Source organism: Saccopteryx bilineata, chromosome 1 (genome assembly GCF_036850765.1).
Source record: "Saccopteryx bilineata isolate mSacBil1 chromosome 1, mSacBil1_pri_phased_curated, whole genome shotgun sequence".
NCBI lineage: Eukaryota > Metazoa > Chordata > Mammalia > Chiroptera > Emballonuridae > Saccopteryx > Saccopteryx bilineata.
In genome coordinates, this window is record NC_089490.1 from 103,068,264 (window position 1) to 103,080,679 (window position 12,416).

The following is a 12,416-nucleotide window of genomic DNA, read 5'->3' on the forward strand; positions in this document are numbered from 1 at the left end:
TTCTTTAATTAACATCATCTTCTCTTATTTATTTATTTATTTATTTTATCATCTTCTCTTAGAGGGTGGAAATGAAGTGTGGTTTGGGGATTCTTTCCTTTCTGTAATTGTCAGTCATCTGTTGTCTAAGCTTTTTAATGTACCAAGTTCAGTCTCTATTTGTTCGCTCTACATTGATGCTTTTGACTTATTTTACAGCATGAAAATATAACCATTGCCGCCACAGAGATTATTGGAGCTGTTTGCAGACATCTCTCTTGGCCAGCTTATTTGTATTACTTGAAACATTTCATTCATGTCTTACAGACAGGACAGATCAATCAAAAGTTGGGTGTCAGGTATAGTCAAAGTTCTTATTTTTGTTTCATTTTTAAAATGTAAATTTTGAATTATTTTCTGAAAATCTTTCTGTAATTTTACTTTTACATTATATCACTGAGGTTATGCTAATGTTTGTTAAAGTCAAAATTACCTAAAACTGGTAAAAAATAACTTTAATGTTTATATGTGTTTTAATTACCTCTCCTTTTAATCATCAACTGATATTAAACATACATATTTCTGTGAACCTTTTTTTAACAGCTTGCTCGTAATAGTATTAGAAGCATTTCACTTTGACCACAAAACTCTTGAAGAACAAATGAGAAAAATTCAGAATGAGGAAAGTAAGTGTTTGTTTTTTTGGTTTTGTTGCATTTGGTTTGATTTGGAGAGTACGTGAATTAAAGTTGGTGACAGTGAAACAAAGAAGGGTGGGACAGAGGAGTGACAGGAGAGCGAGGCAGGGCTGTCGTCACGCACGGGGCGCAGAGGAAAGGGGCCCTGGGGACAGGGTCAGGCATTGAGCCCGGGACAAGCGGCTGCTGCCCACTGCTCTCCTGGTTGCAAGTCTCGTGGGGGCCCTTAGAGTTTAGGGGATGCAGGCCCGTGGGGAAAGAGAGGTGCAGGCATGCTCCCAGGAGGAGGAGCCCACCCCAAAAGTAAGGTTTTAAAACTTTCTTAAGCTGGATTTCTATCCTATTTTTGGATGATTTATGATAATGAATTAAAGATGGCAAAATTCCACATATTCCCTTTTATTTGTTCTTATAGCAATGACCAGTGAATAAATCAAGAAGAAGTTAAAATGAATGCTTTGAGTCTATTTGTGAAAACTTACATGACAGTAGAGAAGGCCAGTCTAGATTATATAAGGGGAAAATCTGAGCTGTGCATCATTTACATAGAAATCCAATATTGTTGCCTTCACGTTGGAAAGAGCATGAAGCAATGAGTGCAAAGAAAGTATAAGATCGGAATTAAATCCTGTCCAGGCGGTGGTGCAGTGAGTAGTGTCGGCCTGGCATGCTGAGGACCCAGATTCGAAACCCAGAGGTCACCGGCTTGAGCATGTGCTCACTGGCTTGTGCGAGGGGTCAGTGACTCTGCTAGAGCCCCCCACCCCTGTCAAGGCACATATGAGAAAGAAATTAATGAACAACTAAGATGCTACAACTATGAGTTGATGCTTCTCATCTCTCTTTTCCTGTCTGTCCCTGTCTATCCCTCTCTCACTCACTAAAAAAAAAGAAAGAAAAAGAAATTAAAAATAAGAGCAACAATTAATGAAATATAAAGTAGATATAATAAGAAAAGATCATCAAACTAAAAATTAATATTTGACAAGATTATAAATCAAGCCTCTGAAAAGATGAATCAGTGGAAATAGAAGGCATAATAAATAATAGTAGGAACTTTAAAAGGTCACAAATAAAAGGTTACTATTTTACTATTAAATATATTAAAATTTATATATTGAATACTTGATCGTCTAAATAGATACAAGGGAATCATTTGATTAAATTTAATATCTATGTGTGATACAAAGCAATTATTAAGCAAGAAATAAATAGACATTTAACCTGTTAAAAGATGCCTTCTAAAAACCTAATGCAACATTATAGTCAATAGTAGAGGATTAAAAAAGTCTTTGCTTTAAAACCAGAATGAGGCAACGATACCTCCTACTACTGCTTATATTGAATAACAAACTAGAAGTTCTAGCCAGAACAGAAAAGTAAGGAAAAGAATGAACACTCCAGTGTGCCAGGTATTTATCCTAACTGTTTTGGCTAAAGATGTTGGAATATTCTGGCCCTCGGTCTGCATTCCTCCAACATTTTACTCAAAGTTTTCTCATTGGTTCATGGTGAAGTCCTTGTAGAACCACACTAATTAGAAAGGACTGGTTTGAATGCGTAGGAACCACTTGTGTTTTAAATGGTTAATGTACTGAAGCCCTTTAACAGTTTATCTTTAGCCAGTTGAATCTGCATTTTGCAATTTTACATAAATATAAACATTAAAAATTTTAAATACTTAATTTGCTTAACTAGCTCTTCTTAGATATTGCTGAAATTTAAAGCATTTTTTGAGCACTTACTATGAACTGGGATTTTGTAGACATTATATTACTTGTCCTCTTAAGAACCTTAGTTATTAGTTACCCAATATTTTTGGTAAGAAAAATTAAGTTTCAGAAATGTAAAGTAACTTTCTAAAAGCTATAGGACCAGTAAACTAAACAAAGACTAATAGCTACTATTTTTTGAAAGTCAGTGAAATGTCATAAATAAGGCACATTATATAGGCTTTTTCTCATTTAATCCTTAATAACCTTGCTAGGTGGGTGCTGTCTCCATTTTACTGGCGAAGAATCCAGAACTCACTATGGTTAAGTTAACTGATGTGGTCACGTGGCTGGTTAGCAGAGCCAAGGCTGAGCTCAGCCACAATACTGTAATGCCTAATTTTCTTCAATAAACAGAACTCTATAGAAAGGGATATTTCTGCAGGAGAACTGAGCTGCCATTATGATTTCCATGCTTGTCAGTGTAGGCTTTTGCTTTTAGAAACGTCCAACCACATTACTTTGGAGCTTTATTTTGCTTAAGATCCTCCTCCCTGACTAACCTCCCAATATGTTCCCAAAGTTTGTAGTCTTTGATAATTGTCAGTATATTGTCTGTATTCTTCATTAGACTCTAAACTGAGAAAGCAAAAAAAACCCAAAAACCCGTAACCCTCTCATTCACTGTGGTTTCCTCAGCACTTACTTGCCTACCCATAGTTGGTGACTAGATATTTTTTTATTGGATATTGTTAGAAAAAACTACATAACACAACTGTGTTGTTTCCTTATTTGATGTAAGATGACTTCTGTTGTTTCCTAGATAAAGACACAGAAGTGACTGAGTTGCTGGAGCCCGAAGCCATGGAAGTAGAGCACATGGATGAGGAAGAGAAGGAAAAGGGATGTAAGAGTTTGTCAGACAGCAATGAAGAGCTGGGAAGCCCTGGCCCAGCCACCTGTGCGGGGCCGTCAGCAAAGGAAACTGAGGATATCACCAAGTCCTTGTCTGCCCTTCCCCGGAATAAAGAAGAACTGGAGAGAACGATGAAAAATATCCAAGGAACCATAACTGGGGATATCCTACCCAGGCTGCATAAGTGCCTGGCGTCCACGGTAATCCTCCTGGTCCGGGCCCATTAGGCTTGTGTAAATCGGGGTGCTCATGGGGTCCTGAGGCTCCTATTACCGATTGACTTTGGCTTTTGGGTTTTCTTTTATCCCAACATTTCACAATTCAACCCCTTTCTCATTTTGTCATCCTGTTTAATCTACTGCAGCTGAGCAATAATGTTCCTTCCAAATGATTTTCATATGGTAGATATATGCCCTTCTAGCTCTGACTGGAAAATATCATATGGATGTTGTAAGAGCACTCTAATTTCTAAAACATTATTAAAAATTAGAGTCCATTTCTTCTTTTTCCTTCTTGGCCACTTCTCTCCTTTTCAAAATTATCTTCCCCTGGTTAACAGAGATAGCATTTAGCAGTGGATTCTCATGAAGACAGAGCCTTTCCTACTCGGTATAAAACATAGGTTGGGACACTGTGGTCATGAGCTGAATCTAGCCTGCCGCCTGTTTGGTTTTTTTTGCCACCTGTTTTTGTAAATAAAATTTTATTGGAACATCTGGCCCTCTACAGAAAAACTTTTGCTAGCCACTAGTGTAAGTAACCTTATATGAGGCACTATATAAGGTTATATAGTGCCTAACAATGTCACTCAAACACTTGAAAGTCCCAACTGACACAAATTTTATATGATTTTTATATATTTCACAGTATTCTTAACCCATATCAGTGAAAGCTTGGCTTTGTCCTTTTCTGGTTGCTCCTTTTATTGTTACAGTTTTTAGAGGGTTATTCTTAAATTGCATAATTTAGTTTTTTTAAAGCATTACACTTAGAAATGGACATAAGATATATGAAAAGAGCTTATCCTTCAAATGAAATGTTGCAGAGTTGATAGGTCCCTGATTCATTTATATTCATTTTTGTTTGACCTAAATTTTTCTCACAGACCAAAAGGGAAGAGGAGCACAAACTCATAAAGTCCAAGGTTGTGAACGATGAGGAGGTGGTTCGAGTGCCTTTAGCCTTTGCCATGGTGAAACTAATGCAGTCACTTCCACAAGAAGTCATGGAGACTAACCTGCCAAGGTATGCTATGTGACAATTGGAAAAATCCCATGAAAATCAAAAATCGGTTCTTTCTTCCTGACTTTTGAATCTCTTTTATTGGGAAGAAGAGAAGTACTGTCACAATTTGCTGTGGTTTACAATCCTATTTAGGAAACTGGGGTTATGAGTAATTAAGAGAGAAGTGGATGTGTCTGTTTGCTTGCTTTTTTGATAAGTCATTTTTAAATTTCTCATTTTCTAGTATTTTGCTAAAAGTGTGTGCTCTCCTCAAGAATAGAGCACAAGAAATCAGAGACATTGCCCGCAGCACTCTTGCAAAAATAATAGAAGACCTGGGTGTGCACTACTTCCAATATATTTTAAAAGAGTTACAGACGACCCTCGTCCGTGGATACCAGGTGAACTGCATCTTGTGTCTGTATTCATGTTGAATTGTTCACATATTTGCAGTTTGAATGAACACTGCAAATCATGGTGCTTTGGCTCTATCTTCAGTATAGTTGATTCATTGGAGGTAGCAATCAAGCATAGTCAAATATTTCTAATCAGTATTTTAAAAAGCTCCTATACTTGATTTTTATAAAAATCCTAGGTCAAGGTTACATAATCTGTCTTTTCTCTTAAGTCACTTCTATCAAGTTCTGCATTTTCTGAGTTCCTAAAAAAGTTTGAGTTGAAACATATGACCTAAGTCATAAAAATAGTAAGATCTCCAGCTGGAATACAAAGCTCTCTGAGTTGTTACATGGCTGACTCCTCGCTGCTCCCTGTGTGATCCCTGGACCAGCGCCATCAGCAGCGCCAGGAAGCTTGTTAGAAATGCAGATGTAGGCCCTACACCTGACCTGCAGACTCTGCATTTTAATAAGATCCCGGGTGATCTTATTAAAGATCTCAAGTTAGAGAAGCTGCAGCTTGCTCTTTTCAACACTCCTGGTAGTTAGCTTTACCTCATGTCCTTATTTGCTCATAGATGAGGTTTATTTCTGCACTTTAAAGTCTACCACTAAAAATACTAGTATTTATTTTGACTATGTCTTTGTATAGTTTTTTAGTGGCTGCTCTATGGATTATCATGTACATACTTGCTTTTAATGATCTACTGAGAGTCAATATTTTACTGCTGCAAGTGGAGCACAAATACCATAGAGGTCGCTCCAGCCTTGTTTCCTGTTTTCTATTTGTTTATGTATTACATTGCCATATGTTGAAAACGTTACCAGGTAGTGTTAGAGTTTTGGCTTTTAATCATCAGACATACTTGAAAGAATTCGAAAAGAGTAGTCCTACTATTTTGTCCAGACACTTATCATTTTACTTCTCTTCCTTTGCTTCTGAATTTCCAAGTTTCTTTCTGGTCTCTCTTCCTTCGGTCTAAAGCACGTCCTGTAGTGGTCGTAGAGCAAGCGGGAGGCCGGGCTTGCCTTCACGCTCCCTCCCGGCCAGTGTCTTCGTTTTGCCTCCATTCCTGAGGGGTATGGTCACTGGATCTGTAATTCTGTATTGACAGTTCTTTCAGCACCTGAAAAAAGTTGTACCACTTTCCACTTTCTCCTCGCCTTTCTGACAAATAATCCCATTATTCCAACTATTGTTGACCACTAAGTAATACATCGTTTTTCCTGGCTGCTTTAAAGACGACTTCTTGTCTTTATTTTTCAGCTGTTTAATTATGAAGTGTCAGTGTGGATGTCTCTAGGTTTACCCTGTTTGAAGTTTGCTGAGCTGCTCAGCTCTGTCAGTCATTATGTCTTCTAATAGTTTTTCGGCACTGCTCTTCCTTCTCTCCTGGAATTCTGAGGAAATGAGTATTGGACTTCCTGTTTTTATCCCACTTGTCACTGAGGCTCTGTTTATATGTATGTTTTTTAAATCTTCCTCTTCGTTGTTTGCATTGAGAAATTTCTATTAATCTGTCTTTAAGTTCTCTGACGCCTTCCTTCATCTTCATCCTGTTATCAGGCCTCTCCAGAGAGTTTCTTATTCTGGTTATTGGCAGTTTTAGTTCTAAAATTTCCATTTAGTTCTTTTTATCTTCTATTTCTTTGCTAATACTTTATGTTTCAGTCCTCTTAGTAGGAAGCTAGGGCTTTGCCTCTTCCACTTTGCCATGTACTTCCTGCAGCTGTGCCTGTGTCAGGGGCCAAGTGGTGGCAAGACAAGGAGGGAGAAAGAAAGGCAGACGGAGCTGTCCACCCTTCCAGAACCGCAGGTCCACGGAAGAGGAAATTTCCTTCCCTCCCACAGAGCCGGGCCTCCTGCCAGTGCCCACCACCAGCACCATGACCACGCGGCGCTGAGGGGTGGGGTGTGGGAGAACAGGGACAGGAAAGGGGGGAAGGGTGTCCTCACCCTTGGAGCATTATGAGCCCCTCTCCTGCTCTTCCAGGGGCTTCTCCTAGGCTTGTCTGCATCCCATCACCCACTTCCACGCTTGCGGGGTACCGGCCACAGAACAGTGTACTCCCACAGGAAGCTGGGTCTGTTAACAGCCTGTGTTTTCCCCGGGAGCTGCTCTGAGCATCCTGGCCTGGTTACAGCTGCCTCTGTATACCTGAGACGGGGCAGAGTGCTCTCTCCACCCTGCCAGGGCCTGGCATCCCTGTCGGTGCCCATTTTCTACCCTGCTGGGATCTGGAGCCCCTGTCGGTGCCCATTTCCCACCCTGCCAGGGCCTGGCATCCCTGTCGGTGCCCATTTTCCACCCTGCCGGGACCCGGAGCCCCTATCGGTGCCCATTTTGTCCTGTTTTTTGCATGACTTCGTGGCCCTTCGTGGGAGGGGCTGCGGGACACTGAGCGCACAAAGAAATCAAGTACTGCTCTGCCTGAGGATTTATTCAGATCAGTGGAATCCCTGCGGTATTTAAATGAGTAGCTCTTCTTAACCAGTGTCACTGCAGTAAACTTAATAAAAAATGATTAAAATAGAGGACAACTGGTTAGGGTTTTAGTGTTAGTCATGTAGACACTACCAAAAATGTACTCTTCACAATTCATTCTTCATCCTCCCAAAAGGATTTTTTAATATTACATGAAGCCCTCAGCAAACATTTTAAATATGTAAGAAGTACTGACAGGTGACAGGTAGTTACATATGAAACTGTGCCTTTAAAATCCATTGTCTGTGTTGACCACCAAGCGTGCTTCCTGGCCTGCGATCGTTAGGAGGTTTGCCCTGGTCACTGCCCAGCCCACACGCAGCAGAAAGACCCGGAAGCCTAGCGGCTGCATAGCAGAGGGCTGCGGAGCGGGCTTGTGCCAGCCATCTGCCTTCACAGCTGCCTCCACGACCTCCTACCCATGTAACCTTGGCAAGCTTCTTGACCTCTCTGTTCCTCAACTTTTTCTTCTAAAAGTGCTGATAACATAGCGCCTCCATCACAGATAAAATGGGTGAGGGTTCAGTGACTCAGTACACGTGAGAATTAATTAATATGTGCCTGGCCTGTGGTAAGCTCTCAGGAATGTTGGCTGTGGTTACTCTTGAGGGCAAAAACGTATTTGTGTCCTTTATAACACTCTCTGTTCCAGCTTTGATTGCATTCAACATGGCAAGCTCTTCAGTTCACAGATTGGTTTGTCAAGTTCAAGGCTCGTGTGCCTTTATACATCTCTGGCCTGGTTGAGTCACAGTAATCCTAAGCATGGTTGTGTGTTTCTGAGCATCTTTTGTACAAAGGTGACCATTTGTTTGAAGGATTTTCAGTGGCAGTATAAGTATGTCATTTGTCAGAGCCTCTCCCTGCAAGAATGACAGATATATACTCTGAGTGCTCTCTTTGCAGTAGTTCTTAGCTCTCATTTTTTTCTAGTGTGGTATTCTTAACCATTCATACTTTCTCTATGCATCTCATTGTAGGTCCATGTGCTGACTTTCACTGTGTACATGCTGCTGCATGGCCTCACCACCAAGCTACAAGTTGGAGATTTGGACCCTTGTTTAGATATAATGATTGAGGTAAGATTTAGAGAAAGGAATTCTAATCCTGCTGCAGGTCGTGAGTTGCTATAACCTTTCTGGAACAAAATTGGTGTTGTCTGTCAAGAGCTTTGGAAATGAGCGAAAATTTCAATCACTTTCAAAAAGCTGTTTTAAAAGAATAATCAGAGATGTGGTCTGGGGTTTATATAAAAGTATGTTTACCAGAGCTTGCTTTACAATAGTGGAAAATGAGCCTGACCAGGCGGTGGCGCAGTGGATAGAGCGTCGGACTGGGACACAGAGGACCCAGGTTCGAGACCCCGAGGTTGCCAGCTTGAGCACGGGCTCATCTGGTTTGAGCAAAGCTCACCAACTTGAGTGCTAGGTCTCTGGCTTGAGCAAGGGGTCACTCGGTCTGCTGTAGCTCCCCAGCCAAGGCACATATGAGAAAGCAATCAATGAACAACTGAAGTGCCACAACAAAAAACCGATGATTGATGCTTCTCATTTCTCTTCGTTCCTGTCTGTCTGTCCCTATCTATCCCTCTCTCTGTCTCTGTAAAAAAAAAAAAAAAAGTGGAAAATGAATAACAATTAACTTTTAAAATAATTTGATAATTTGGGTTGGGGTAGGATTAGGAAAACATTAAATTTGCCACAGGATATTTTGTTTATTATTTAAAACTGCAGACAGTAACATTTTTCTTTTTTTTTTTTTTGTATTTTTCTGAAGCTGGAAATGGGGAGAGACAGTCAGACAGACTCAGACTCCCGCATGCGCCCGACCAGGATCCACCCGGCACGCCCACCAGGGGGCGATGCTCTGCCGCGACCAGAGCCACTCTAGCGCCTGGGGCAGAGGCCAAGGAGCCATCCCCAGCGCCCGGGCCATCTTTGCTCCAATGGAGCCTCGCTGTGGGAGGGGAAGAGAGAGAGAGAGGAAGGAAAGGGGGAGGGGTGGAGAGGGAGATGGGCACTTCTCCTGTGTGCCCTGGCCGGGAATTGAACCCAGGACCTCTGCACGCCAGGCCGACGCTCTACCACTGAGCCAACCAGCCAGGGCCCAGACAGTAACATTTTTAATTAACTGCATCAGTTTTGACAACTACGTTGCAAGTGTCATGAGATTTCTTAAAAAGAAATTAAGCTACTCTTTGGTAATATCTAAGACTTGTCTGTATTTTATACAGTTATATATATAAATCTGCATAGTATAGTAGGGCCCTGAATAATGTCATTTCATTATAACATTGATGAGATGTTTATATCAATTAGCCTAGGGGAAAATTGGTTTGGTTTTGTGTTATTTTATCTAAGGTTGCAGAATTTATCGATGACTTTGAAAACGTATTATGTTCTTTGGTTTCCCATTAGTATAAACCTTCAGGTGTTTCTATATTTGCTCGTTTTTTAGTAATTGGTCCATTAACTACATTGGAAAATGAAATCTAATGGAAATTCCTTCCTTATAATTTCAGTACAGTCCAACATCCAACATGTCTTCCTTGATGAGGACGTCCCAGTGCTCTTTTCAGAGACTGCCTATGTTCACGTATCTCACTGACAACATGTAACTGCCATTTGGCTTTTTTCTTTTAAAGATCTTTAACCACGAGTTGTTTGGTGCCATTGCCGAGGAGAAAGAAGTGAAGCAGATCCTCTCCAAAGTCATGGAGGCACGAAGAAGCAAGAGTTACAATTCTTATGAAATCCTGGGCAAGTTTGTAGGGAAAGATCAGGTTATAAAACTTATCCTTCCGCTTAAAGAGGTAAGCACTTGAATGCAGTACAGGGGATCTCAGAAAGACCTCCCGGGGCAAACACGGGCTCTGCACATGACCGATGTTTCCCTGGTAGGCATGCTGATACCATATGGCCACTAGTGGGCAGCCCTGACTTGACAGCCTGTGATGTAAATCATGAGATGCAGAACGAAAGGCAACAGGAATTGATGAGCAGGTGAATAGTACAGCTGGGTCCAGTCAGCAGCTAAGAATGTAGCTTTTGGAGTCAGACTGCTGCTCCCAGAATGCCTAGAAGAAGAAAACTGGCCTTTGTTGAACATGTGTTCTGAACATTGTGCTTCATCTGTTCTAATCTCCATAGCCACCCTGTGAGATCAATGACTTCCATCTTAGAGATAGAAAACTTCAGGCTCGGGAAGGCAGAAAGGAATATGGTTAAGGAGGCGAGTCAAGATTTAGATACAGATCTTTCTGATCCAAAGCTCACATTTTTCTGCTCTTTCTTTCTGCCTCCTGTTGGGCAAGGACTGTAATTTTTCACCCTTCTTAGAGTTTTCTGTGTCTATTGCTTGGATGAACATTTGATAAGCATTATTAATTTTTTAAATAAGTTACAGATTTTTTTTGTTCTGTTTTGGTTTTTAAAGATTTTATTTATTGATTTTACAGAGCAGGGGGAGCAAGAAATATCAACTCATAGTTGCTTCACTTTAGTTGTTCATTGCTTGCTTGTCGTATGTTCCTTGACCAGGCAAGCCCAGGGTTTTGAACTGGCGACCTTAGCGTTCCAGGTCAACACTTGATCCACTGTGCCACCACAGGATAGGCACATTATCTAGTTTTATGTACTAAAACTAGAACATAAAGCATTATCTAATGGCATGAATTAACTATAATTCCAAATGTTTTGGTGCTGGATTAACTCCATAATTGTTCCTAGAATGCGTTTAGCCTTATCTGAGAATGCTAGCTATGTTTTGAGACACATGTATTTTCCACATATGTTATCAGATCCCTCCAAGGCAGTGAAAGTTATCACTATCTGGTCCTATGCAAGGAGATAGCTTCTGATGTACTTGGAGGGTCGGCATCTTATAGACGTGACATCGCATCTCCAGCCGTGTGTCCTGGGGCCTGCCTCCTCTACAGAGGGCAGAGAGGGAGGACAGGAAGTGCAGGGCCACCCACTCTGCCGGCCTACCGCAGTTTTCTTGGGGGTGGATGTTAGGGGTAAATTTGACTTTATATGTTACTTCTGTTTGAAATCTTATTAAGGCTGTGTTTCTTTTTTTTAATTAATAAAAAACTCACATATTAAAAAGCAAATACATTTTTGGGAAAAAAAAGTACCATTACAGCCGGTGCAAATACAATTCTTTGTTACCTGAGTATGACATTTGTCTTTGCCTTTAGATCTTACAAAATACCACGAGTTTAAAACTGGCCCGGAAAGTCCATGAGACCCTCCGCCGACTCACTGCGGGATTAATTGTCAATCAGGAAATGACGGCGGAGTCCATCCTATTGCTCAGTTACGGTTTGGTCAGTGAAAATCTCCCCCTGTTAACAGAAAAAGAAAAGTAAGTTTGAGAGAAAAAACTATCATTTAGGTGCTTGCTTCTGATACACATTCAGTTCTTACTTTTATGTAGGTTAAATTAACAATTTGCTTTTGTAAAAAGAAAATTAATATTTATCTGAGCTACAAGATGGTTCTACTTTGTGGTGTTTGGCTGAGGTCCTTGGAAGTGATACATCTCAGCATGAGATTATTTTTTGATGAATTTCTGATACATGAGGTAGCTTTGACAGCAGCCTTTTTTTTTTTTTTTTTTTTTTTTTTTTGCATTTTTCTGATACCATTTCTGTTTGGGGTATTTATTGAATCAAGTTATGATAGTTATATACCTTCTGTTCTGATCAAAGAGGATTTAGACCTTAAAAGATTTAAAAATACCATATTGGTAAATTTCACTTAGATTTTGTTTCTGTGTTCTAAAAGAGACTCCTTGGCTTTTGTTTGGAAATCAAAGAAAGGAGATGTATCCCCTTGATGTTTGTCTGAATTTGGGGGTGTCCTCTGTGTCTTGTGGTTAAGGAAGAAAAAAACCCAAAGTAAATAGCACATTATTTAGTGCTCAACACTCATCCCCAGAGAGGGCCACAGTGACTTATGGAAATGCAACAAGTGGTGTTTTTTCCTTTATTTTTTATT

General features: G+C 40.4%; 1 protein-coding gene across 2 annotated transcripts in view; it reads left to right on the top strand.

Annotated features, from left to right (window-relative positions):
* Positions 1 to 12,416, top strand: part of UTP20 (UTP20 small subunit processome component) — a 94,845-nt gene that overhangs the window by 67,012 nt on the left and 15,417 nt on the right. The window contains exons 39-46 of one of the 2 annotated variants that reach the window (XM_066262659.1): positions 199 to 338; positions 583 to 665; positions 3,213 to 3,505; positions 4,411 to 4,550; positions 4,774 to 4,930; positions 8,394 to 8,492; positions 10,058 to 10,225; positions 11,615 to 11,781. In XM_066262659.1, the coding sequence (XP_066118756.1) occupies positions 199 to 338; positions 583 to 665; positions 3,213 to 3,505; positions 4,411 to 4,550; positions 4,774 to 4,930; positions 8,394 to 8,492; positions 10,058 to 10,225; positions 11,615 to 11,781 (1,247 nt within the window). The remainder of the gene's footprint in view (positions 1 to 198; positions 339 to 582; positions 666 to 3,212; positions 3,506 to 4,410; positions 4,551 to 4,773; positions 4,931 to 8,393; positions 8,493 to 10,057; positions 10,226 to 11,614; positions 11,782 to 12,416) is intronic. The other variant, XM_066262667.1, reaches the window with a different exon arrangement.